At 48.6% G+C, this 23913-nt stretch overlaps 2 protein-coding genes across 2 annotated transcripts; one reads left to right on the top strand and one right to left on the bottom strand.

Annotated features, from left to right (window-relative positions):
• Positions 1-2197: 2197 nt before the first annotated feature.
• Positions 2198-3845, top strand: LOC118590047 (somatotropin). Its single transcript, XM_036197846.1, has 5 exons — positions 2198-2353; positions 2537-2697; positions 2909-3025; positions 3178-3339; positions 3533-3845. Exons 1-5 carry the CDS (start codon positions 2344-2346, stop codon positions 3731-3733), a joined length of 651 nt encoding a protein of 216 aa, XP_036053739.1. The 5' UTR covers positions 2198-2343; the 3' UTR covers positions 3734-3845.
• Positions 3846-12650: 8805 nt separating this feature from the next.
• Positions 12651-23683, bottom strand: LOC118588373 (intercellular adhesion molecule 5). The gene is made up of 8 exons (XM_036194645.1): positions 23622-23683; positions 18483-18558; positions 16734-17000; positions 15270-15590; positions 14815-15093; positions 14073-14342; positions 13093-13335; positions 12651-12862 (listed from the first exon to the last, which is right to left on the bottom strand). The coding sequence occupies exons 2-8, from the start codon at positions 18535-18537 to the stop codon at positions 12651-12653; spliced, it is 1647 nt and encodes a 548-aa protein (XP_036050538.1). The 5' UTR covers positions 18538-18558; positions 23622-23683.
• Positions 23684-23913: the final 230 nt, after the last annotated feature.

The raw sequence follows: 23913 nt of genomic DNA, 5'->3' as shown, positions 1-23913 counted from the left end.
CAGCCCCTAAGGCTCTCGCAGCCTCTTCAGAACGATGAATCAGAGGCAGTTGTTGGGAAATGCTTGGGTGATGTTAAGAGGCTCTATCTTCCGGTCCTCAGTGGGGTGAGGTGTAGAGGCCCCAGTATTCACGTTGTAGACCCCAGAGACATGGTTTTTCAATGTTGGTTGCTGATACCATGACCAGCTACTTCTGGAGAGATATGCTTGCTTGTATGTTTTCGTACTGGATCAAGCATTACACATCCTGAGATCCAAAGATGTAGGTGCAGGGAGTTCTGGGGAATGGATGCTGGTGAGGTCCACATGCTGTCACAGCCCAGCCTTCTTTGGCCCTGGCTTCGCCTTGCTGTAAGCTTTCCCATTTGCACCCCACACTTCTGGCACATTTTCACCTGGGAATGGGCAGGGAAAACAAAACGAAGCCAAGGCACCCTTGCATGCAGGGGTGAGGCCGAGCACTCGGAAGGGTTCAGAAGCTAAAATAACTAGCTGGTTCCACACAGGTGCTAGGGGTAGAGGGCTTGGGCAATGGAGCACAGGAACTGCAAGGCTGAGGGAGCTGCTGCCTCAGCAGAACCAGCTCTTGAATTGTTCTTTCAGAACCTCAGTCTCTTCTTCTGAAATGAAGAAATGGGTTTGGTGCTTACACCACACTCACAAGACCAAATGTGAGAATGTTCTTTGCTTCCTGATACACTCTTGACAGATGCTAAGGAGCTGGGGGCTACAGTGAAAGGGCTTCAGAGTGCGGACCCAGACTCCCAGAGCTGCCACTCAAAACCCAGAATGGCTTCCTGAACTTAAAGGCGCCCGGGGCATCCTTATAGCTTCAGGGCTATAAGGGAAGAACTTGAAGTCCAAATCTGTTTACACCAGTTTTGCTTCTTGTTTTACTGCTCCATGGCGGGTCCAAGGAGCAGAGGCAGATCCTCAAGTTTGGATCTTTGCCCCTCAGACCTAAGGGGCACCTTTGAGTTTGTGGGAGGGCAATATGCATGGACGGTACCCTCTAGCGGTCAATGTTAGCACTACACTACACCCAGATGCCCTCCACCAACCTATGTTGTCCATGGGGGAAGAGTTCCTCCCTTTCCCAACGCACGTATTCTTTCTCTATCTCTTTCTCTCTTTATTTTTATTCATTCATTCATTCATTCATTCACTCATTCATTTATTTATTTGCTTGCTTGCTTGCTTGTTTGTTTAGAGACAGGGTTTCTCTGTATAGCTTTGGCTGTCCTGGAACTTACTCTGTAGACCAAGCTGGCCTTGAACTCACAGGGATTTGTCTACCTCTGCCTCCCAAGTGCTGGGATTAAAGGTATGCACCACCACACCTACCTTTCTTTCTTTCTTCCTTCCTTTCTCTCTCTCTCTCTCTCTCTCTCTCTCTCTCTCTCTCAAGGTTATTTTATTTATTTATTTATTTATTGTTTGTTTGTTTGTTTGTTTGTTTTGGTGTGTATGTGTATGAGTCTACGTCACATATGTGTGAGTGCTCATGGAAGCCAGAAGAGGGCATCAGATCCCCTAGAGCCGGAGTTACACATGGTTGTGATCTACTTGACGTGGGTGCTGGGAACCAAACTCAGGTCCTCTAGTAGAACAGCCAGCTCTCTTAGCATATAAGCCATCTCTGTAAATCCAGCACATGCGTTTTTTGTTGTGGACTTAGGGAATCACACATTCAAGAAGAAAAGGATAGAATAAGGCCAGAAAAATGGTCCAGAAGGTAAAGGTACCTGCAGCCAAGGCTGAGTACCTGAGTTCAGGTCCTGGAACCCACATGATAGAAAGACAGAATCAATTCCTAAGTTATCTTCTGATCCCTATATGCACACACACACACACACACACACACACACACACACACACACATACACACAAATAAACACAACTTACAAAGGAACATTGGTGGGACAATGCCTCCTTGGAGGGGCTCTGTTGCCCCTCATCCCAGTGAACAAACAGCAGCAACCCGCCAGAGTACCCTGGACTCGGGATACTCTCCAAAGGACACATTGGGTGGTCTCTGTAGCTGAGATCTTGCATAACCAATGCTCACAAGCCTGGTAAAGGTGGTGATGGAAAGATAAGATCAGGGACATGACCGCAGGAGAGGAGTGGGAACATGGTGAGTGGGAGGAGCCCCTAAATTATCCATCAGCACAAGCTGACAGTGGCCCCAGCCCATGAATAAATGTATAGGGAGGAGGCAGGGGCCTTGGGGTTGGGGAAAACAGGTAGGGTATAAAAAGGGCGTGCACGGGATCAAGGCCAGGATTCTAGAGACCAGATCCCAAAGTGCTCAGGGTCCTGTGGACAGATCACTGCTTGGCAATGGCTTCAGGTAAGCATTCTCAAATCCTGCTGGGTGTGATATGGACCAAGGGGCCCTGAAGATGGATGGGAGGCTTCTAACATGAGTGCAGCCCAACTTCTACCCATGTTGGGAACACTATGGGTCCCTACAGGGGTCAGGAGAGATTGGCTGTTGCTCTCAGTCTTTTCCTGCCCTCTTCTCTCTCTCTAGACTCTCGGACCCCCTGGCTCCTGACCTTCACCCTGCTCTGCCTCTTCTGGCCTCAGGAGGCTGGAGCTTTCCCTGCCGTGCCCTTGTCCAGTCTGTTTGCCAACGCTGTGCTCCGAGCCCAGCATCTGCACCAGCTGGCTGCTGACACCTACAAAGAGTTCGTAAGTTCTCTAGAGATGGGTGCCTTCCCAACTGTGGAAGCAGGAAAGGGCAGACCCCTGCCCACAGACAACAGGAAGTCATAGGAGGAAACTGAGGGGTTGGGGATCTCAAGCCAATGCTGTCAAGATGAACAGAAATGGAGCGGGTTCTCCATCAGGTAGTGATGACAGAGAGCTACAGGCTCAGCCTCACTGACTGCTCTTCCTCCAGGAACGTGCCTACATCCCCGAGGGACAGCGCTATTCCATCCAGAACACCCAGGCTGCCTTCTGCTTCTCAGAGACCATCCCAGCCCCCACAGGCAAGGAGGAGGCCCAGCAGAGAACCGTGAGTGGCCACTCAGGCTTTGTCTGTACAATCCCTGTCTTCCCTAACTGCACTACAGGCCAGAGACCCCCTTCTCCCGGAAGCTGGGGCAAACTTGGAGTCCCAGGCAGAGATCCCGGGGCAGTTCGCACCACCCAGCCCTTTCTTCTCAGGACATGGAACTGCTTCGATTCTCACTGCTTCTCATCCAGTCATGGCTGGGGCCCGCACAGTTCCTCAGCAGGGTCTTCACCAACAGCCTGATGTTCGGAACCTCGGACCGTGTCTACGAGAAACTGAAGGACCTGGAAGAGGGCATCCAGGCTCTGATGCAGGTGAGGATGACACTGGGGTGGGCCACACTGTCCTTTGCCTCTGCCTGGAGCCCAGCTGGGCGCTCACTGCCGTTCTCTATTTACCAGCCCGGCCTTGACCCTTGAGAAGGCATCCTTTCTCTAGGTCCTGGAGTGGGGGAGAGCACAGCTTGGGAGACTCCTCTGCCTCTCTTACCCTTCCTTCCCACTGCAGGAGCTGGAAGATGGCAGTCCCCGTGCTGGGCAGCTCCTCAAGCAAACCTATGATAAGTTTGATACCAACATGCGCAGCGATGACGCTCTGCTCAAAAACTACGGGTTGCTCTCCTGCTTTAAGAAGGACCTGCACAAGGCTGAGACCTACCTGCGGGTCATGAAGTGCCGGCGCTTTGTGGAAAGCAGCTGTGCCTTCTAGCTGCACACTACAGCATCTCTGCTGCACTCCCCCAGCGCTCCCCCCCTTTCCCCTGGCAACTGCCCATCCCTATGCTTTGTCCTAATAAAATCAAGATGCATCATATCGCTCGGCTAGATGTATTTCTATTATGGGATGGAAGGATGGTTTCAAAGAGTCCTAGAAGTCAACCTGTAAGAATCCTGTGAGCTGCCGGAAGAACAGCCCTGACTTTCCCTGGACCAAATAGAGTCAACACATGACTTTCTCTATGACATGCTGAGTCTGCTCCCACTCCACAGTCAAAGTCCCAGCTCGGGTTGGGGATTTAGCTCAGTGGTAGAGTGCTTGCCTAGCAAGCACAAGGCCCTGGGTTCAATCCTCAGCTTAAAAAAAACAAAAAACAAAAAAAAAACAAAGTCCCAGCTCTCTGGACAGACACAGCCAACAAGGTCATAGGTCACCCCCGTAATGTACTCAGAGGTATTCCTCTCTCCTCCAACCAGAATCAGGAAGACCAATCAGCCCCCTGCCCCAAGATTAGGAAGAAATGAAAACGAGACAGAGGAGTAAAAGGAAAACATCTTCAAGAGAGAAAATATGAGGAAAATCACAGAATTACTGATGTGCAAAAATTTTAAGACGGGTTTTCATTTAGTTTGGAAACTGGGCATGGTGGCACACAACTGTAATCCCAGCATCTAAGAGACTGAGGAGGGAAGATTGCTGTGAGTTTGAGGCTAGCCTATTCTACATAGTGAGATATAGGCTAGCTCAGTCTATATAGCAAGGCTTTGTCTTAAACAAAAACAAAACAAATGGGTTTGGAGCAACCGAAACCAGCAGGTCTGAATTCTGAAGTAGGGTGAGCAGGTACGAGATGGAGTCTAAGATGGAGATTTCCATAGTAATTTCAGTGGGTACCAGGTAGGGCCTGAGGGACGGCTCACTTGGTGCTTGGCTTGCAAGCATGAGGACCTGAGTTCAATTTCCAAAATCTACATTACCAAACAACAACAACCACAAAACCCCTGAGGGTGATGGCATGCGATTGCAACTCCAGTACTAGGGAGGCAGAAACAGGCAGCTAGCTCCCTGTTCACTTTGTGAATTGCAGTCCAGTGAGAGACCCTGTCTCAGAAAGCAAGGTATGCATACAGTGCCCAAGGAATCGTACCTGAAGTTGTCCTCTTGTACGCACAAGCACGAGCATGTATATGTACTGCACTCACAGGAACACACACACACACACACACACACACACACACACACACACACACACACAAATAGGCATCAGATAGAGAAACACAGAAGTGATGAAAGCTCCCTGGGTAAGGATAAACCACAACTGACACTTAGCTTCCTTGTGAGAGAGGGCTACATGATGGAAAGTAGGGACCTGTGTATCATGAAGAACTGAGGGTCTACTTAAATGTGGGCTCCTCTGACCTTGTCACTATTTACCATGGAGAAATAGGTCTCTAAAACCCTCTGAGGTGGGGACATCCAGACATGTATGTGGAATGTAATTCTCAAACCTTGGAAGTGAGTAACAGACGGAAGACATTTGAAGTGACCAAAGCAGGGCCTTTCTGTTTCAGAGGGCGAGTCCTGTGACCCCCAGACCTCCAGTCACAGTGAGTCTGTCATTGCCAGGGTTTGTTGATGTTGTTGTTTGGTTTTGGGTTTTTGTTTGTTTTTTGGGTTTTTTTGTTTTTGTTTTTGCTAACCATGCCACCAGTGCCCCTCAGGTAGATGACTTTGATCTTGCTGGTGTCAAACTTGGGTGGCAGCTGGATTCAGATTCAGAACAATGGGGCAAAATTGTACCTTGGCTTCTCTGAGCTGAAAAACCCAAGACAACCCATTCCATTAAACTGTTCTGATTGAAGCAGGGGTGTGTCAGTTAATGGACGCAAAATAACAATTGTGAAATGTGCAAAGCATTTTGGAGATGGATGGTGACAAGTTAGTCAAGGACCGCATGGGGACAGAGGAAGATGAGCTTCTGGGCTTCAATCCATAAGCTGTGACCCGCTAAGAGACACACTTGTGTGTGTCTCTCCTGCTCTCCTATCCCTCAACAGCATGTGGAGATGTCTCTTCTAACCCTCCTACTCTGATCCCTGGCAACAGCCAGGCTGGGTGCACCATAAACACCAGGACGAGGCCAGGTGTGGTGGCACATGCCTGTAGTCCCAGCACTCAGGAGGCAGAGTCGAGGCCAGTCTGGTCTACAGAGCGAGTTCCAGGACAGCCAGGGCTACACAGAGAAACCCTGTCTTGGGAAGCAAAAAACAAAAAAGAAAAACAAAACAAAGAAACAAGATGAGGGGCTGGAGGGATGGCTCAGAAGTTAACAGCACTTGCTGTTCTCCCAGGGGACCCGCGGACCCGTGTTCCATTCCCAATACCCAGGCTGGGTAGCTCACCACAACCTATAACTCCAATCTAACCCTCTTCTGGCCTCTATGTTTACCTGAACATATCACACACACACACACACACACACACACACACACACACACACACACACTTTTAACAAAAGCAAATCTTAGACAATAACAACCAGGATAGTATCAAAGTCAAATGACTGCTGGCCCATACCTTATGCAAGAAATAAAAATCTTTTCAAAATACTGGACTCAAGGCCAGCAGAAAAAACGGTCAGGCCTCAGCCCACACTGGCAACCTGATAAAAAGCTGTGTGTGCCCTTTGCTTTGAGGCAGCCTGAGAAGTACTGCTTCCACCCTTGAGTAAAGGCCTCCATTGAAGCTGTGCTGCATGCCCACACTCTTCGGCTCATTCGTCTCTACTATCATTAAATCAGAAGTTCCCTTGACCCGCTTCAGTGCTGACGGTTGCAGTATGGACATGCTTGACACACTTAAAACAGTGAAGATGGAAGCCGTTGGGGGTTTTTTAGGTTTTTTTGTTGTTGTTGTTGTTGTTTTAAGACAGGGTTTCTCTGTGTAGCCCTGGCTGTCCTGGAACTCACTCTGTAGACCGGGCTGGCCTTGAACTCACAGAGATCTGTGTGCCTCTGTGCCTCCTGAGTGCTGGGATTAAAGGCGTGACCTAGCACACCCAGCTGAAGATGTAAGTTTTTTATTGTGTATTTCTTTTTCTTTTTTTTTTTTTTTGAGCTGAGGATTGAACCCAGGGCCTTGTACTTGCTAGGCAAACGCTCTACCACTGAGCTAAATCCCCAACCCGTATTGTGTATTTCTTGTTGCTTTTTTTTTTCAGGGGGAGACAGTCTTGCTAAGCAGCTCAGGCTGGCCTCAAAATCTTGGTGCTCCATTCAGCTTTCCGAGTTCTGGGATCACAGGCAGGTGATACCATGCCTGGTACAACAAACATTATTTTCTAAATAAAGTCATGCTAGATAGCCCAGGCTGGCCTTGAGCCTGGGATCCTCTTGCCTCATCCTATTTCTTTTTTTTTTTTTTAAAGATTTATTTATTGGGGCTGGAGAGATGGCTCAGAGGTTAAGAGCACCGACTGCTCTTCCAGAGGTCCTAAGTTCAATTCCCAGCAACCACATGGTGGCTCACAACCATCTGTAATGAGATCTAGCGCCCTCTTCTGTATACATAATAAATAAATAAATCTTTTTAAAAAATGATTTATTTATTTATTATGTATACAGTGATTGTTCAGCCTTCAGGCCAGAAGAGGGCACTAGATCTCTCATTGTAGATAGTTGTGAGCCACCTTGTGGTTACTGGGAATTAAACTCAGGACCTCTGGAAGAGCAGCCAGTGCCCTTAACCTCTGAGCCATCTCTCCAGCCCCTCTTGCCTCATTCTTTTAAGCACTTAAAGACATGAAGTACCATCCAGGCATGGTGGCAAACGTCTTTAATCTCAGGAGGCAGAGGCAGGTAGATCTCAGTTCGAGGCCAGCCCGGTCTACAGAGGGAGTTCCAGGACACCTGGGGCTACAATAGAAACCCTGTCATGCACTACCACACGTGGTTTAAAAAAAAACTTTTTTTTAAGCAGTGTTTTTCTAGTGAAAAGTCTTCCTGTGGGGGCTGGGGCGTAAGAGAGACAAGGCTCACACCAGGAAGGATCCAAAAAGCATATCTCAAGTACTCCATGACTCTCACCCCCATTCCAGGGTCATTTGTGATTCCCCGCTCTGCTTGGAAGTTCTGTTGCAAACATTTTGGTCAGCCAAGTTGCTCCCCGCCAATTTTGGCAAGGCCTTGTTTTCCTCAGTATGGCCACATAAGGCCCTGCTTTAGGGCAGCTCTGCTGTTGCATTAGTTTTTGGTTGCCAGGCAACTGCCTCTTTCCCTGGGTTATCTGGAGCCTACCTCATTTCCCTGTCACAGATTTCCACCCTCCACCAGGTGCTTTTCTGGTCCTTGTGACAAAATACCTAAAAGTAGCTGTTTAACTGAAAACGAGTTTAGTCTGGGTCACAGTCAGAAGGTGTGAATGGGGAGCAGCAGGGAGGTGTGAAAGTCCTTAATGGGAGGTGACAATTTCTCACATCTTTTCTTTTTCTTTCTTTTTTTTTTTTTTTTTTCAAGACAGGGTTTCTCTGTGTAGCCCTGGCTGTCCTAGAACTCACTCTGTAGACCAGGCTGGCCTCAAGCTCACAGAGATCCACCTACCTCTGCCTCCCAAGTGCTAGGATTAAAGGCGTGGGCCACCACCACCCAGCTCTCATATCTTTTTTTTTTAAAGATGTATTTATGTATTATGTATACAGCATGTATGACTGCAGGCCAGAAGAGGGCACCAGATCTCATTAGAGGTGTTGTGAGCCACCATGTGGTTGCTGGGAATTGAACTCAGGGCCTCTGGAAGAACAGCCACTGCTCTTAACCTCTGAGCCATCTCTCCAGCCCACATCTTTTTTTTAAACTTTTTTTTTTAAAGATTTATTTTTGTGTGCATTGGTGTCTCCCCTGCCTTTGTGAGGACGTCAGATTCTCTAGAACTGGAGTTACAGACAGTTGTGAGCTGCCATGTAAGTGCTTGAATTGAACCTGGGTCCTCTAGAAGAGCAGCCAGTGCTCTTAACTGCCAAGCCATCTCTCCAGCCAGTTTCTCACATCTTGATGGAGTGGGAGGCAGAGATGGTAGACTGGATCCAGGGTGGTATATCTTCAAGGCCTGTCCCTGGCAACCTTTCTACCAGCTAGACCCCCCCCCCCCAAACAGTGTCACCAGTTGAGGATCAAGCACTTAAACATGTGGGCCTGTAGGGGAAATTTAGCATCCAAAGCGTAACACATCCCTTAATCATGAGGGCTGTAAAAGGGCAGAGGTCCAGCATCCGGGACTTCCTGCTGCTGAGGTTGGAGCAGCTGACTGCGGTGGGAATAGAGATCTCTGGCTTTTTGACCAGTAGGACCAGAGGGCTAGAGGTGACTCTGAAGTTGAAATGACTGGAAACCTTGTCGGGCCATCATTCTAGGATGTAGGATAGTGAGTTCGAGGCCAGCCTGGGCTACATAGGAAGACTTTCTCAAAAAAATAAATAAATAAATAAAAGATACACACATATTTTTTAAATGTGGTAAGTATCAGATTAAGGAAAGTGATTAACAGCCTTTCAAATTATACTGGCAGGTGAATTCTCATATCCTAAAGCATGAAGCCATTTAGCCTGGTCACCATCTGTCCATATCTTCCTTACCTGTCCTGCAGGGTTAGTAGAAGTGGTACAAATTCCGTTGATAAGCATGTAGAAACACCCTCCCCACACACCCCTCCCCAGGTGGCTGAGAGATAGCTCAGGACAAGGCAGGATCTACCACCTTAGCCAAGGAGTCAGTTTTCAGCTGCTGGCTGTCCTGGCTTCACTCTGTTGCTGTGATAAAACTCTGACAAAGGTGACTTGGGGGAGGAAAGGAATTCTGTCAGCATACAGGCTTCAGTCTGTTCCCGAGGGAAGTCAGGACAGGAGCTCAAGCAGAGAAACCACGGTGGAATGCTGCTTGCTGGTTTGCTCTTGGACTCGCTAAGCTAGTTTTCTTACAAGGCCTAGGATCACCTGCCCAGGGAATGGAGCCACCCATGGTGGATGGGCCTTTCTACATTAATAATCAAACAATACCCCCCCACCAAGACATACCCACAGCCCAATCTAACTGGGAAAAACCCTCAATCGTGACTCTCTTCTCAGGTGACTTTAAGCTGTGTCAAGTTACATTTAAATTAATTGGGATAGTGGACATATATAGCCTTTCCAGAGATTCCCTGGTCCCAAGTCTGAGATTTTACCAAGGATTGGAGTTCTAGCAGAATTTTCTTCTGTCCTTTGTCTTGATGAAATAGTGTCAATATTGTTAGCAATTGTCTTTTTGGGTTTCCAGAGTATAGGCATGTCATCACCTTTAATGCCAGCACCCAGGAGGCAGAGACAGGTAGATCTTTGTGTATTCAAGGCCAGGGTGGTCTACATAACAAGTTCCAGGCCAGCCAGGGCTACATAGAGAGACCCTGTCTCAGAATCAGAATCAAAAGGCTTAACTCTGAGAGAGAGAGACATGGGCACTAACCTATGAGAACTATAACCATGGAAAGCTGGGCAGGAGGCACCAGGATCATGTGAGATGCATGGAAGCTAATGCCCAGGGCATCTGCTAACAGTGGCACCGTGTGGCAGTGAGGAGTCACAGCAGGCTAAATCTCTAGCTCTGCTTGCTGGAATTAGGAAGCCAATGCCATCATCCCTTTCTGGTTCATGTGCCTTAGGGTTCCTGGGTGGCATTTGCAGTTGTAACTGATGCTGATGATGCAGCTGATCCAAGATATTAAAACAGCTGAGGTACCTGGACTAGGACCTGTCTTAAACCTGCTTCTTAATGTACTGACCCTTTGCTCACCTTGAGAAGATTAATTCGTATGAGACTCACATTGTAGGGAGTAAGAGGTGTTAGCATTGAGAAGGCCTTTGGGGGAATACTTCCTTGGTCCTGAGTTAGACTTTCTCTGAACAAACCACATCTTTCTGGTTATAGAAACTAATGTGCCTTTTTTTGTTGTTGTTTTTGTTTTTTGTTTTTCAAGACAGGGTTTCTCTGTGTAGCTTTGCGCCTTTCTTGGAACTCACTTGGTAGCCCAGGTACCGAGTGCTGGGATTAAAGGTGTGCGCCACCACTGCCCAGCTATAATGTGCCTTCATTTTGGCACATTGGTCCCCCAAAGGCCCATGTCTTAAGGACCCCAGACCATGGGCTATTGGGAGGCAATGAAACAAGATGGTGCCTAGTGAGAGGTCCTGAGGGGATCTGAGAACCCTGGCACTTTACTGTTTCTTTTTGCTCTTCCTGCTTCCACCACGTACTGCCTCGATACAGGCCTAAAGGCCATGGGTCATGTGACCACAGATCAAAAACTGTTTTGTAGGTTGACACACCTGATACTTGTCACGGTGATGGAAAGTGAGCACATCCCTCACACATTACAATTTGTAGAAGGCAGGGACAGCACTATGTTTACTTACTACTGTGCCTCTGTTACTTTGGATGGAGAAACAAAGGGTTATTTTTATAGCAAATCCCCAACTCTAGATTCAGGGTTGTCCAGGAAGAAGGGAGACACCCTTTGGTGCCTGATGCTGCATCATTTTGAGATAGTATTCGCATGGTGGAAACTGGATACCAGTGCGCGCTTCAGTTTTGAGAGCAGGAAAAACAGGCTGATGACTGGAGCTAAGACATTCCTTGTCCTGGACTGGCCACATTGTACCAAGTGGAAGCTAGCCTGAAATGCAATCATTTGGCTTAACATAAAGCTTTCAGTTATGACACAAAGGAAGAATAAACCCAGATATCACAAAATCTATTTTATTTTTACCACAGCTAACATCTCAGCAAATAGTTCATGACAGCTCTGGAGGAGAGGCCTGGCTTGATTGTCAGGCCTTCACCATGATGGACGTACTCCTTCCAAAGGGCAGTGAGGAGCTGAGCTGTTAAAGCACATGGTCAACACTGTCACAGAGGACTGGGGGGGGGGGCAGAGCCGGGACCCATCTGCATGCTAGGCACACACTCTGCTGTGCAGTTATGTACCCCCTTCCCAGGGGACTTACTAGCAGAAGATGAAAACAGGCAATTCTTTGTGGAGATGGAGAGTATATGTGGGACTCAGTCTTTTACAAAAAGGAATTCGGAGTGTGATGCCCTTGACCTATTACCTATTAGACCAATTTCATGGAAGTATTCTACTTCTACTTTAAAGCACCCCCCAGAAAAGTTAGGGGGTGATGGTATACACTTGTAATCCCAGCACTCAGGAGGTTGAGGCAGGGGGATCACAAGTCTGAGGCCATCTTGTGCTGTATGGTAAACCCTAGGTTTGTTTGTTATAAACTAGCTAAGCTACTTCTCTGGCCCAATGTGAAGTTGTGGAGCATTCCTGGGGTGAAGTTGAATCAGCCAGAGCTTTTATGATGTCATTGGGTACTGTCTGGGGAGTAGGGGATGTGGACAGGGGAGCAGAGTTCCAATTCCTGCCCATTCATTTGCTACCTACCCCCATGGAGTCTTGTCCTTGAACTACAAAAGAAGTTCCTAGTTAGTCACCAGGAAACCCTGAGCGATGCATTCCAGAATATTTCTGATGCTCTTTCTCATTTGCTGGCTGAGGAGTCAGCAGCGGGAATGAGGGGCAAGAGCGGGGCCTTCTGTGTGCTCAAGAGTGGGCAGTTAAACACAGAAGGAGTGAGAGGCTCGATGGCCAGTCAACAACCAGACTGAAATTTCTAGAGACTGGAATAAACTCAAAAGAGAAACGTGAGCTGCAGATGGACCGGTGCAAGCCACAGGGGCCCTGAAACGGTTTGAGGGGACAGCAGACAGACGAGGGGTCGGAGCCTCACACCCTGTCTCTTCCTCCTCCTTTGCTCTACTCCTTCCTCCCGTTAAGGGCTGGTAGCTGAAGTCTCACTCGGGAGAGCTGTCTCTGGTCAGCAGTGATGTGAGTGACACTCCTCTGCCTTTATGTCAGCAAACTGGCTTTCCTCGCCTCTGCTCAGCTCTCTCTGCCTACAGGCCCGTCTCCTCCTGTTTCTTTTGCAGGGCTGGTAGTTCAGGTACAGTGCTATGGTGATCACAGCCACGCCAAGCGTGAAAATGATGATGATGAAGATGGTGGAGGGGGCGATCCCTTCATGCAGTCCTGTGTAGGCACGGAAGACAGAGCTGGGGAGGAGGGGCTGAGGACAAGACAGCCATTCCGCCCAAGATGCCCAGCCCACTTCTCAGACACATCTTCTCCAGCCCAGAAGCATTTTGCTTCCCTCTACACTTGTGAGACCCCCAAATCTGGGGGAAGATGGCAGGAAGCAGAGTGGGGGGCTGGGGGAGAGGGCTTTCTACCCCAAGCCTAGCAGCTAGTGTGGCAGGTACCTTGGACGATGACAGCAATATCTTTGCTGACAGAGCCGAGCTGGTTAGTGGCCGTGCAGCAGTAGGTTCCAGTGTGGTTCTGGGTGACCTTCTGAGGTACCTCAAGGTCAATGATCATCCCATTCCAGATACACACTAAAGCTGGGGCGGGGTTTCCCTCTGGGATGCAGGCAAGCATTTGATCTGTCCCTTCTGCCCATATCTGGTTGCCAGGGCAGCCGGATTCCTCTAGCCGAGGCTTGTCTGCAAAAGATCCCCAAAAGGAGCCTAGCTCTACATCCCGCTCCTTTCTCACTGCTGCTCATAGCTCCCTTCCCTCCTCCCTTCCCTGTGCAAAGACAATGAGATGCAGCCTAGGACTGTTTTGTTTGTTTGTTTGTTTGTTTGTTTGTTTGTTTGTTTTGGTTGGTTGGTTGGTCTTTCAAGACAGGGTTTCTCTGTGTAACAGCCCTAGCTGTCCAGGAACTAGCTCTGTAGTCCAGGCTGGCCTTGAACTCAAAGAGATCCACCTACCTCTGCCTCTTGAGTGCTGGGATTAAAGGTGTGCACCACCACCCGGCCAGCCTAGTACATTTTAATGGACCCAGACTAAGAAGTAACAAGGTTCCATTGGTGGGGCCCAGGGCTTCTCAATGGGCAAGGAGTGAACTCAGAGATAAGAATTTCCTCATTTTCCAAAATACAAACTGTGATGTGGAGTTTCTGGAGGCTTCTTTCCTTAGCATCCGCCTCAACTGTCTCCTTTTATGCTGTCTCCCAGGCACTGGCTCTCAACTAATTGTATCTGACACAGCACCACATTCCCATATTGTTCCCACTCACTTTCCTGAGAGCAAAGATAAGCTTGGGCACATCCATTTTATTTTCTTCTCTGGGTTTTTCAAATTAGAAAAGTGTGGCCCCTCTACTAACGAAGACACTAGCCAAGCAGGGAAACTAAGTGCCCTCGCCTTGTCAAAGACCCTCAGACCTCTACTCACATAAGACATGAAGCTGGATCTCAGTGGTTTTGAGCAACCGCTGGCCCTCCACCTCCAGAGTCGCCTCACAGGAGAGATTCCGGCCATCATCTTCCTCCCTGGCAGTGAAGTGAAGCCAGGCAGGCTCCCCGGAAGCAGAGAGGTTTGAGGCTCCCCGAAGCCGAAGAGTAGGGCTAGGTGATGTTAACACATGACCTGAGCAGGTCACATTAACGTCCGTCCCTGCCAGAGGGTAAGCATCTTCTACCTCCAGGATTGGTGGGGGGAAACCTTCAAAGAAGGGAAAAGAACAGTATGTCGTTCTCAAAACTGGTGGCTGCCCCTGTCCTCCTGAGGCTGCGGGTCTCCCTTGGATAGACAGTGACAGAAGAGAGACTTTGGATAGCATTAAAGCTCCTGTAAAGGCGGATGAGAGGAAGCACCAAGATGGCTTGAGGCTTGAGCGCTTCCCTCCCAACGATAAAGCATGCCCACGTTTGGCTGTCTCTCCTGCGAGGACAGCAAGATGTCTCCTTCTCGTACAGCTTTCTTACTCATCTCAAATGCTTATTCTAGAATGAAGTTCAAGCATCTGCAACTGCCCAATGAGCAGGATAGCTCAGGAAACCGAGGACACAGAGCTACCGTCACACTGCAGGTCCTAACCCACCTCTGCCAGAGAAAGATGAAAGCTAGCAGCACATCACTGTGCAAAACCTCCCTTAACAGAGGCCCTATGTAGGTAAGAGAGATGGTCACATACTGTAGACATGCACTGGTGTCCTGACTTTCTGCTCCATGGGACCCAGAGACACAAGGCAGGTCAGCTCCTGGTCACCGGTCTCCATGGCCCGAATGGTGGCGCTGGCCTGCGCTGCATCTCCCTTCCAGGAGGAGAAGGGGCTCAGCTCCTGGTCTTCAAAGAACATTCTGAAGACAACTTCCTGGGCGGGAAACACCCTAGCCACCTCACAGTTCATGGTCTCTGCCACCCCAACCTCCAGGAGTGAAGACACCCCGATCTGGGGACTTTGAGAGAATTCTGCCAAGTAATTGGGGGAAAGAAAGAAAAAAGGGAAATGGTAAGTCATGTGTCACATAGGACACATGGAATTAGAGGTGGGGCTCAGTCACTCTGACCTCCTAAACCTGTGGGAATAGGGTCCCCAAAGGCCAACACAGGCCCTGGGTTCTCTTCATGCCTGGACTCTGACTCACCAAAGATCCGGAGTTCCTTAGTGGCTGAGCTGCCATGAAACAACCCCCCACCTTGCGGGCTCAGATCCAGCTCTGCACGGCAGGAGAAATTACTCCTGTCACTCTCCCGTTGGGCTCTGACGTTGACGGTGACCTCAGCTCTTTGGGATGGCGTAGATAAACTCGTGAAATCCTTTCTGTATAGTTCTTGGTCACCCTGGAGAAGGGTAAGGGTGAGGTTCTGCAGGGGTGCCACACTAGGCACATGGCACTTCACGGTGAAAGCTTCATCCATGGCCACCCACTCGGGCTGCAAGTCCAGGATCACCTGCTCTGGTGGCTCTTTAAGACAAAAAGACAAGCCTTGGTGAGGGGCCACTCATCTCTATAAAGAAATGACTTTACAGAAGGTGACCGCTACCCTAAAGCTCCATGTGATAAGTTCGCCTTCCAGCTCTCTGTCCATCGAAGGTGGCCATGGCCGAGAATTGTGACAGCTAAGAGGAAGTCCTTTGTTTTGATTTTTCCTGCCATTCTGGAACATTTATCTCTTATCAACGACGTTTCAAAGGCATGAGAAGCGTGGGGGTGGGGCTCTCCCACCCATTCTTATCTTTGCAATGCCAGATGGCGCCCTGGAGGACCCTGGTTCCCAGTCCCAACACCCCAGAGCCCCCGCTCTGCAGGCCGCTCAGGAGTCACTGGCACCACAGGCTTCTTTACTACCCTGGCTTTTATTCACACGCCTTTAACCCCAGCACTCGGGAGGATCTCTGTGAGTTCGAGGTCAGACTTGTCTACAGAGTGAGTTCCAGGACAGGTTCCAAAGCTACACAGAGAAACCCTGTCTCAAAAAACCAAAAACAAACAAGGAAAAAAAACCCAAAACCTCAAACAAAACAACAAAAAAACAAAACAAAACAAAACAAAAAAACCTGTCCTTCCTGCAATCCCTGGTTAGCCTAAGAGCCGGCAACAAATAAGCAGGCACTAAACACACTTGTCTGGCACTAATCACACTTGTCTTGTCTGGCACTAATCACACTTGTCTTGTCTGGCACTAATCACACTTGTCTTGTCTGGCACTAATCACACTTGTCTGGCACTAATCACACTTGTCTTGTCTGGCACTAATCACACTTGTCTGGCACTAATCACACTTGTCTTGTCTGGCACTAGTCACACTTGTCTGGCACTAATCACACTTGTCTTGTCTGGCACTAATCACACTTGTCTTGTCTGGCACTCTTAGTGTCTGCTCTCTGTATATTCCGTGTATTCTAAAGTGTGCCCCACGGCTAACAGTGGAAACTCAGAAGACAGCCTCTGCAGAGGGAGAGGATCCTGACAATGTGACTAAATCTTAACTTGGGGGGCTGGGGCTGGTGTGATTCTCCCCTCTAAGTAAAACCCTAATTCTCCCCTACCTAAACGGCATTCCTGTTTCCCACTCCTCTCTTCTTCTGGGCCTTCTGTCCTACTCACGGTAGATGGTGATGGGGAGCGTCGTGTCCTTCTGGACCCCTGCACAGGAGAAGAAGCACTGCAGGACGGAGTTCTCCATGACATCCTCCAGGAGAAACTCCTTCCACTGAGGCCCTTTGCCCAGCTGGCTCTTCTTGAAGGAGGTCTCGATTCCACTGGGCCCAGGGTCTGGGCAGGTAGTGCTGCAATTGACAGTTAGGGACTGTCCAAACTCTACCAGGGCCTGGTGTGGCCAAACAGACACTTCAAATAGCTCTTCTGTGGTCCCTGAAATGAAGCACACAGACCAAAATCTCTGGTGAGGACCAGGAGGTCCAGCACAAACAGAGGCTGTTCTATCCATTAGATCTAAGTTGGAGAAGAGGGAACCTGTTCAGGGGTCTGGAGAAGAAACCCTTTAATCAACGAGTGAGAGCCTCGATCCCAATCTCTCTCCTGCTCTTCTGTCCTAGGGTCCAGATTTTTTTGTTTGTTTGTTTGGTTTTTAAGGCAGGGTTTCTCTGTGTAGCCCTGGCTGTCCTGGAACTCATTCTGTAGACCAGGCTGGCCTCGAACTCAGAGGTCCACCTGCCTCTGCCTCCTGAGTACTGGGATTATAGACATGTGCCACTACTGCCAGGCCTGGGATCTAGATTTTACCACAGATCCAAGGAGGTGCTAAAAGTCCTGCCCTGGAAAGCTCCCAGGGGCCTTAGCAGCTCTCTGGGCTCAGGCTTAAACACCCTGATGGGGCCTTTCCTCTTCTACTGTACAGCAGTGGTCTCTCAAATGACAGGTCAGGGCTACCTTCAGCAGAATTGCCTGGGATGGCTGTAAACTGCAGAGCCTGACTCCACCTCAGACAGAGACCACTCACTAGTGAAGGGGGACCTGGCAATGGGCCTGAGAACAGAACAAGCCTCACGGGAACCGGCTATGCACAAACCATGAGAACTAAAGATCTCAAGGAAGCCCCGCATGCTCACTTATCTCCCATGGAATTTTCTACCTCTTCTCAGAGACTACTCCACTTCGCTTCATGACGCTGTGGAAGTGAACTTTTTCAATTTTGGCAGGTTTAGCCTATATCATGGTTTGGATCATAAATGTCCCCTGAAGTCCATATAGAACAGTATAGAATGGTTGCGAATGGGCACGTGGGCCCTCAGAACCAAGTCCAGGTCCTCTACAAGTGCAACCTTGCTCTTAACTGCTGAGCCATCGCTCCAGCCCCAAGGAAATATTTTTGAGAAGATAAGTAAGGAACTGGGAATGCACTTTACCTGGCCCACTGCTTACCTGACGTGCACAAAGCCTTGAGTTCGACTCCCAGCACTGTATAAACCTGACATAGTGGTGCATGCCACTTCTACTCAGGAAGTAGAAGCAGGAGGATCACAAGTTCAAGATCATCCTTGGCTACACGGGGAGTTTGAGATCAGCCTGGGGTATGGACCTGTCTCTAAATACATAAAATCTTAAACTTAAAAATAAGATGATGGTGGTAAAGTCAGGTGGCTCATCAGCTGCAGTCAGGAGCATGGATCTATGAGCTCAGCTTACTCTCTGCTTTTAGTCAGTGCAGGTTCCCAGGGTATAGAATGGGGCCACCCACAGTGGGTGGGTCTTCCCACTCTAACCAAGTTAACCTAACCAAGATAATCCCCGCCATGGGCATGTGCAGGGTCTCTAGAGTGATCCTAGATCCATCAAGTGGACCACCCCGTCCTGGCACACAGTGGCTAAAGAAACTTTTCTAGGTAGCCTTACCAGGACAAGGCTTCAAGGCCAGCAGGATCCAGATACCAAGCAGAAGCATCTTCATTCTTGGGATAAAGACCAAAATCTAGGGGGAAAGAAAAGAAAGAAGTGCTGGAGAGAGATTTTTTTCCATTACATTTTTGTAAGAACTTTACGTGTATGAGTGTTTTTCCTGTATGTGTACCGTGCACCTCATGTGTCCCTGGTACTGGTAGAGGGAGGTTAGAGGAGGCACTAGCTCCCCTGAGATTGGAGTTATATAGATGTTTGTGAGCCACCATGTAGGTTCTGGGGATCAAACCTGGGTCCTCCGCAAGAGCAACCAATGCTCTTAAACCTCTGAGCCAACTCTTTAGTCTGGAGAATATTTTTATAAGTAAAAATGTATAACAGGAAGCCATTTGCTGTAGTGTCTGCCTACAGTCCAGCACCTGAGGTAGAAGCTGGGGGATCAGGATTTTGAGGTTGTCCTCCTTGAAGGACTGGAGAACATCCTGGGCTACACGATACTTCATCTCAAAAGAGAAAAGGACTGGAGAGGCCAGCCTGGTCTACAGAATGAGTGAGTTCCAGGACAGTCAGGGCTACAATGTGTCTCCAAAAACCAAACCAACCAACCAACCAACCAACCAACCAACCAACCAACCAACCAAAACAAAACACATTTAGCTGGGCAGTGGTGGCGCACACCTTTAATCCCAGCTCTCAGGAGGCAGAGGCAGGTGAATCTCTATGAGTTCGATGCCAGCCTGGTCTACAGAGTGAGTTCCAGGATAGCCAGGACTGTTACACAGAGAAACCCTGTCTCGAAAAACCAAAAATACACACACAAAAAAAAAAAAAGAAAAGAAAGAAGGAAGAAAGAAAAAGAACACACACACACACACACACACACACACACACACACACACACCCCTGAAACCTCACTACATTAAGATCCTCAGTGTGGTGTTTTGAAAGAACTTCCTGCATCTAACTGATGCAAGTTTGGTCTGTGCCCAAGGCCAGAGAAAAAGAAGGAAGGGATGTTTGATTACAGTTTCCCCTGTGGATTTATTGTACCTCTCCTTTTAGTAGTCTGTCTTGCCTGAGTCAGCGGGGAAACAAAAAAACAGTGTTTGGAGAGTCGAGACCTGGCAGTGTTTAGTTCAGTGGAAAGTGACCCTGAACACAATCACTGGAAGCTTGCCCTCTGACGTAAGGGAGAAATGTTCCACCTGGCTTCTTCAGGACCTCTAGGAGCATCTCTCAAGACCATTGTCTCTCTCGCCACCACATCCAGCAAACAAACGGGCTCCGGCTTCCATCTGCCCAGTCCACGCTCAGGTCACCTTCCCAGAGTTGTTTGCTTTCAAACCCAATTCAAACAAAACAAAATAAGGCCGGGTGGTGGTGGCGCACGCCTGTAATCCCAGCACTCGGGAGGCAGAGGCAGGCGGATCTCTGTGAGTTCGAGGCCAGTCTGGTCTACAAAGCGAGTTCTAGAGGACAGCCTCCAAAGCTACAGAGAAACCCTGTCTCGAAAAAAAACCAAAATAAATAAATAAAATAAAAACTAGTGTCTTCTAAAAGTTCCTTTTCCTCCTCTTTCCTCCCCTCTCATCTGTTTGTTTGCTCATGGGAAGGCAACTGTAGGGGTGGTTGTCTGGGCTTCACCCCTGAAGCACCACCCCTAGTAGGCATCAGGAAACTGCTAGGTACCTGCCCCCACCTGGGGCCTGGCCGAGACAGGCACCCCTTAAGGCCTAAGATGCATATGTGCTCACTCTCTCTTGGCTACCTCGTGATCCTGGATGCTGGATGCTGGACCACAGACCAAGTCAGAATTCTCCAGAGAACGTCGTTGGACTATGCCTCACCTCTCCAGGCCAGCCAAGGCTACAGAGTGAGAACCTGTCTAAACACACACACACACACACACACACACACACTTTGGAAGGACATGAACTTATTCCAGAGATGAGACCATTAGTCAAAAATCTGTTGAGAGTGATTTTCAATTGGCCTTTTAGTTACATAAGAAAAAATAATTTTCTTTATTAAATTATCCTTTGTGTGTGTGCAAAAAAGATACTAGTAACAGGAGTTGCCAAACTTAGCTCTAGTGACTTATGTCTCTTTCCTAAGATCTATCATTATTTAACATCTTCTAAAGAATACCTTAGTCAGGCGGTGGTGGCACACACCTTTAATCCCAGCACTTGGGAGGCAGAGAAGGCGGATGGATCTCTGTGAGTTCGAGGCCAGCCTGGGCTACAGCGTGAGTTCCAGGAAAGGCACAAAAGCTACACAGAGAAATCCTGTCTTGAAAAAACAACAAAAACCTTAACTAGACTCTGAAGGAATTTCCAAACACAAGCTGAATAACAACTCTGAAGAAAATGCACCAAAGCCCCAGATGGGCCAGATGTTATCCATTAATTTTTATAAACGTACTGTTGAATGTGCCAGGCTCTTAGTAAAATGGGGAAGAAATAGCTTGGCAGTGGTGGCACACACCTTTAATCATTGCACTCGGGAGGCAGAGGCAGGTGGATCTCTGTGAGTTCCAGACAGCCTGGTCTACAGAGTGGGTTCCAGGACAGCCAGGACTATACAGTGAGACCCTATTTTGAAAAACAACAAAAAGATGGGGAAGAAACACCTTTAGTCCAGTTTAGTAGAAACGACAAATGTAAAAAGACAGTGTTTCTAAAAGCTGTAAGAAAAGGATGAGGATGCTCTAAGGACACACTCAGTGGCAGAATGCGTGTCTACCTCTCACAAGGCCCCAGCTCCAGACTCTTGTGTGAGGGGAGGTAGACAGTCTAAATAGTTTGTAAACTTTACATAAGATGTAGACAATATTGCTTTCTATGATGGAGGACCTGACTTCAAAACCCCAGCAGCCAAATGAAAAGCTGGACGTGGCTATGCAAGCCTGTAATCCAAACCCTGAGAAAGGCCGAGACGGGATGGCTGGGGCTGGGGATCAGCAGCCAGGTTCAGTGAGAGACGCTGTCTCCAAGGAACAGATTCCCTTCAGTCAAATGGGTTGGTTACTCTTCTTGTATCTGTGCCTCAAAGTGTCACAAGAAAACAGAGAAAGTGAAGGTTGGTTTTGGTCACACACACTCATCTGTATCTTTTCTTTCTTTTCTTTTTTTGAGACAAGATCTTGCTTTATAGCCCAGGCTAACCTGGAACTATTTATCCCAGGCTGGCCTTGAACTCATACTCCTGACTCAGTTTCTCAAGTGCTGGATTAAAGGCACGTGCCACCCTACCAGGTTCCCAGACACACTTGGTTTCTCGCTACTTCATGCCCTGCTCTGATTTGCCTGCCGCAGCTCTAATCCTTCACTGTTGCTGTCAGCGCCCATATAATCTGATCCATTCCTTTGTTTAGTCTGTAAACTACAGCCCAATTTAGAGGACTTGAACTGTTCCCCCCACCTTTGGTTTTGTTTTTTTGAGGCAAAGCCTCATGTAGCCCAGGCTGAATCTTGAACTTGCTAAGTAGCTCTGGATAACTTCAAATTCCTGGTCCTCCTGCCTCCGCCTCCCTAATGCTGGGATTACAGGGGTGCACACACTCCAGACCCTAGGAGATTAGCAGGGGGAGCAGACCTAACACAGATGTGCTACGTACAGCTTCAACTGCATCATGTGCCCTAGGCTACAGGATTCTCACCTCCCATTATGTTCAAGGGTTCCCTGCAGTGTCTCCTAAGCAGGAGACTCATTCTAGCCTCTGCTTCCTCTCTGTGCCTGGGAGTCATGCCCTCCTCTTACACAGTGCATCTCTGCGTGAGGTCTACCTAACCTGAAGGTTTTCTGTTTAGCCCTCCGCTCCCTGCTGTCCACCCTGCTGCTTTTCTTTCCTGCAGAACGCATCGCCTCTAATGCATTGATGTTGGCCGGGTCCTGTAACTGCTACCATGGAGGAAACCTAAACAAGCCTACTAACATTATTTGTTCTCAGTTAACTTAAAAAATCACTAATTTTGGGGCTGGAGAGATGGCTCAGAGGTTAAGAGCACTGGCTGCTCTTCCAAAGGTTCTGAGTTCAATTCTCAGCAACCACACAGTGGCTCACAATCACCTGTAATGAGATCTGGTGCTCTCTTCTAGCCTGCAGGGATATGTGCAGACAGAACACTATATATAATAAATAAATAAATCTTTAAAAAAAAAAAAAACCAAAAACTTAAAAAAACAAGGTTATAAAAAAAAATCACTAATTTTGAAGATCACATGGCTTAGCAATGCAGTTAGTCCCCTGGTAACTCTACTATAGATTTCAGCTCTGACAGGTGGGTTGGGGTTGGTCCTCTGGGTCAGATTTTTAACATCCTGAAGACTGCTTCTACTGAAAGCCTTCCTCAGATCTGGTGGCTGGAAAGAATAAAAAGGCCCACCTCTGTCTTCAGACTTTAATTGGTGCTGCATGCAGGCATGTGGACCATTTGAAAACACTTTGCTCCAAAATTACAACACAGGGTTAATTTACTTCCTTTAAAGTCACCTACAGCATCGGTGACTAGAATCATCAGACCATGAAATGAGCAAAAAGGGGCAGCACCTGGTCCCAGACAACATGACCACCACCACCACCCCGCCCGACCTCTTTTCCTCCCTTACAGTCATCTCTAAACCCTCACTCCCTAGAGTTAAGAAGTTGATTTCGGGCAGTTTCCAGCTCTTCCATCTTTGGCCACTAGACACTGGCTGGGGGGTGGGACGGGGTGGTGAGATGCCGGAACATTTCCCCAGGTTCCCTAGATTGTGTCTCTCTCCCTGGGACTGTAAGCACCTTGGAGGCCAGGGCCCTTTGTTTTATCCACTGATGGGTCCCAAGAGACGGGAATGGTTAGAGTCAGTCAGCAATCACCAGTGGCTGAAGGTGTAAGCTAATACTTGTGAGCAAACACTCGGGTGCAGGACAAAAAGCTGGTCAGGAGGTTCCCTCGAGCTGGGAAAGGGGCGTGCATACACCTGGGCCTGAAGGCATTTAAAGACAGACATTATTTGAAACGTTTAAAAACAGGCGGGAAACAAATACTTGGAGGTGTGTTGGCGAACTCCCCACTAGCCTATTCCCTACTGGATTTCACGGCTAGAAACCGACAAGAACCCGAGCAAAACAAATAGGACCCAAATCCTCACTGAGTGGGAGCTGTCCGCTTGTCCCTCTTGCCTCACTGGAGGCTCTCGGATGCTCGGGGACCACAGACCGAAGAGCGTCGTCATCACCGCGCTCGAAACCACCGCGCGCTCCGACCGTTGGGTCGGCGCTCCGGGCGGGGCGCTCTGCGCTGGGCCGCTCTGCGCTGGGGCCGCTCGGAGGCGTCCTCAGATCTGCCCGGAAACTCATGACGCTCACTAGACTGTCAACGGGGTTGGCTGAGAGCAGAAGCGCGAACAAGTAGCTTAAAAGATAAATAGGTGCTCTGGAGAG

This window comes from Onychomys torridus, chromosome 8 (assembly GCF_903995425.1).
Source record: "Onychomys torridus chromosome 8, mOncTor1.1, whole genome shotgun sequence".
Classification (NCBI taxonomy): Eukaryota; Metazoa; Chordata; class Mammalia; order Rodentia; family Cricetidae; genus Onychomys; species Onychomys torridus.
The sequence above is the reverse complement of the archived record's forward strand: the minus strand, read 5'-3'. Positions and strand labels throughout refer to the sequence as shown.

Excerpts from the sequence above, each read along its gene's own strand:
- LOC118590047 (XM_036197846.1), top strand. Across the intron at positions 2,698-2,908 it reads CTGACACCTACAAAGAGTTC|GAACGTGCCTACATCCCCGA; the intron begins GTAAGTTCTCTA and ends CTCTTCCTCCAG. Across the intron at positions 3,340-3,532 it reads GCATCCAGGCTCTGATGCAG|GAGCTGGAAGATGGCAGTCC; the intron begins GTGAGGATGACA and ends TTCCCACTGCAG.
- LOC118588373 (XM_036194645.1), bottom strand. The coding sequence starts at position 18,537 with ATGAAGATGCTTCTGCTTGGTATCTGGATCCTGCTGGCCTTGAAGCCT. Across the intron at positions 15,591-16,733 it reads GCTCCCCATCACCATCTACC|AGCCACCAGAGCAGGTGATC; the intron begins GTGAGTAGGACA and ends TTTGTCTTAAAG. Across the intron at positions 15,094-15,269 it reads TAAGGAACTCCGGATCTTTG|AATTCTCTCAAAGTCCCCAG; the intron begins GTGAGTCAGAGT and ends ATTACTTGGCAG.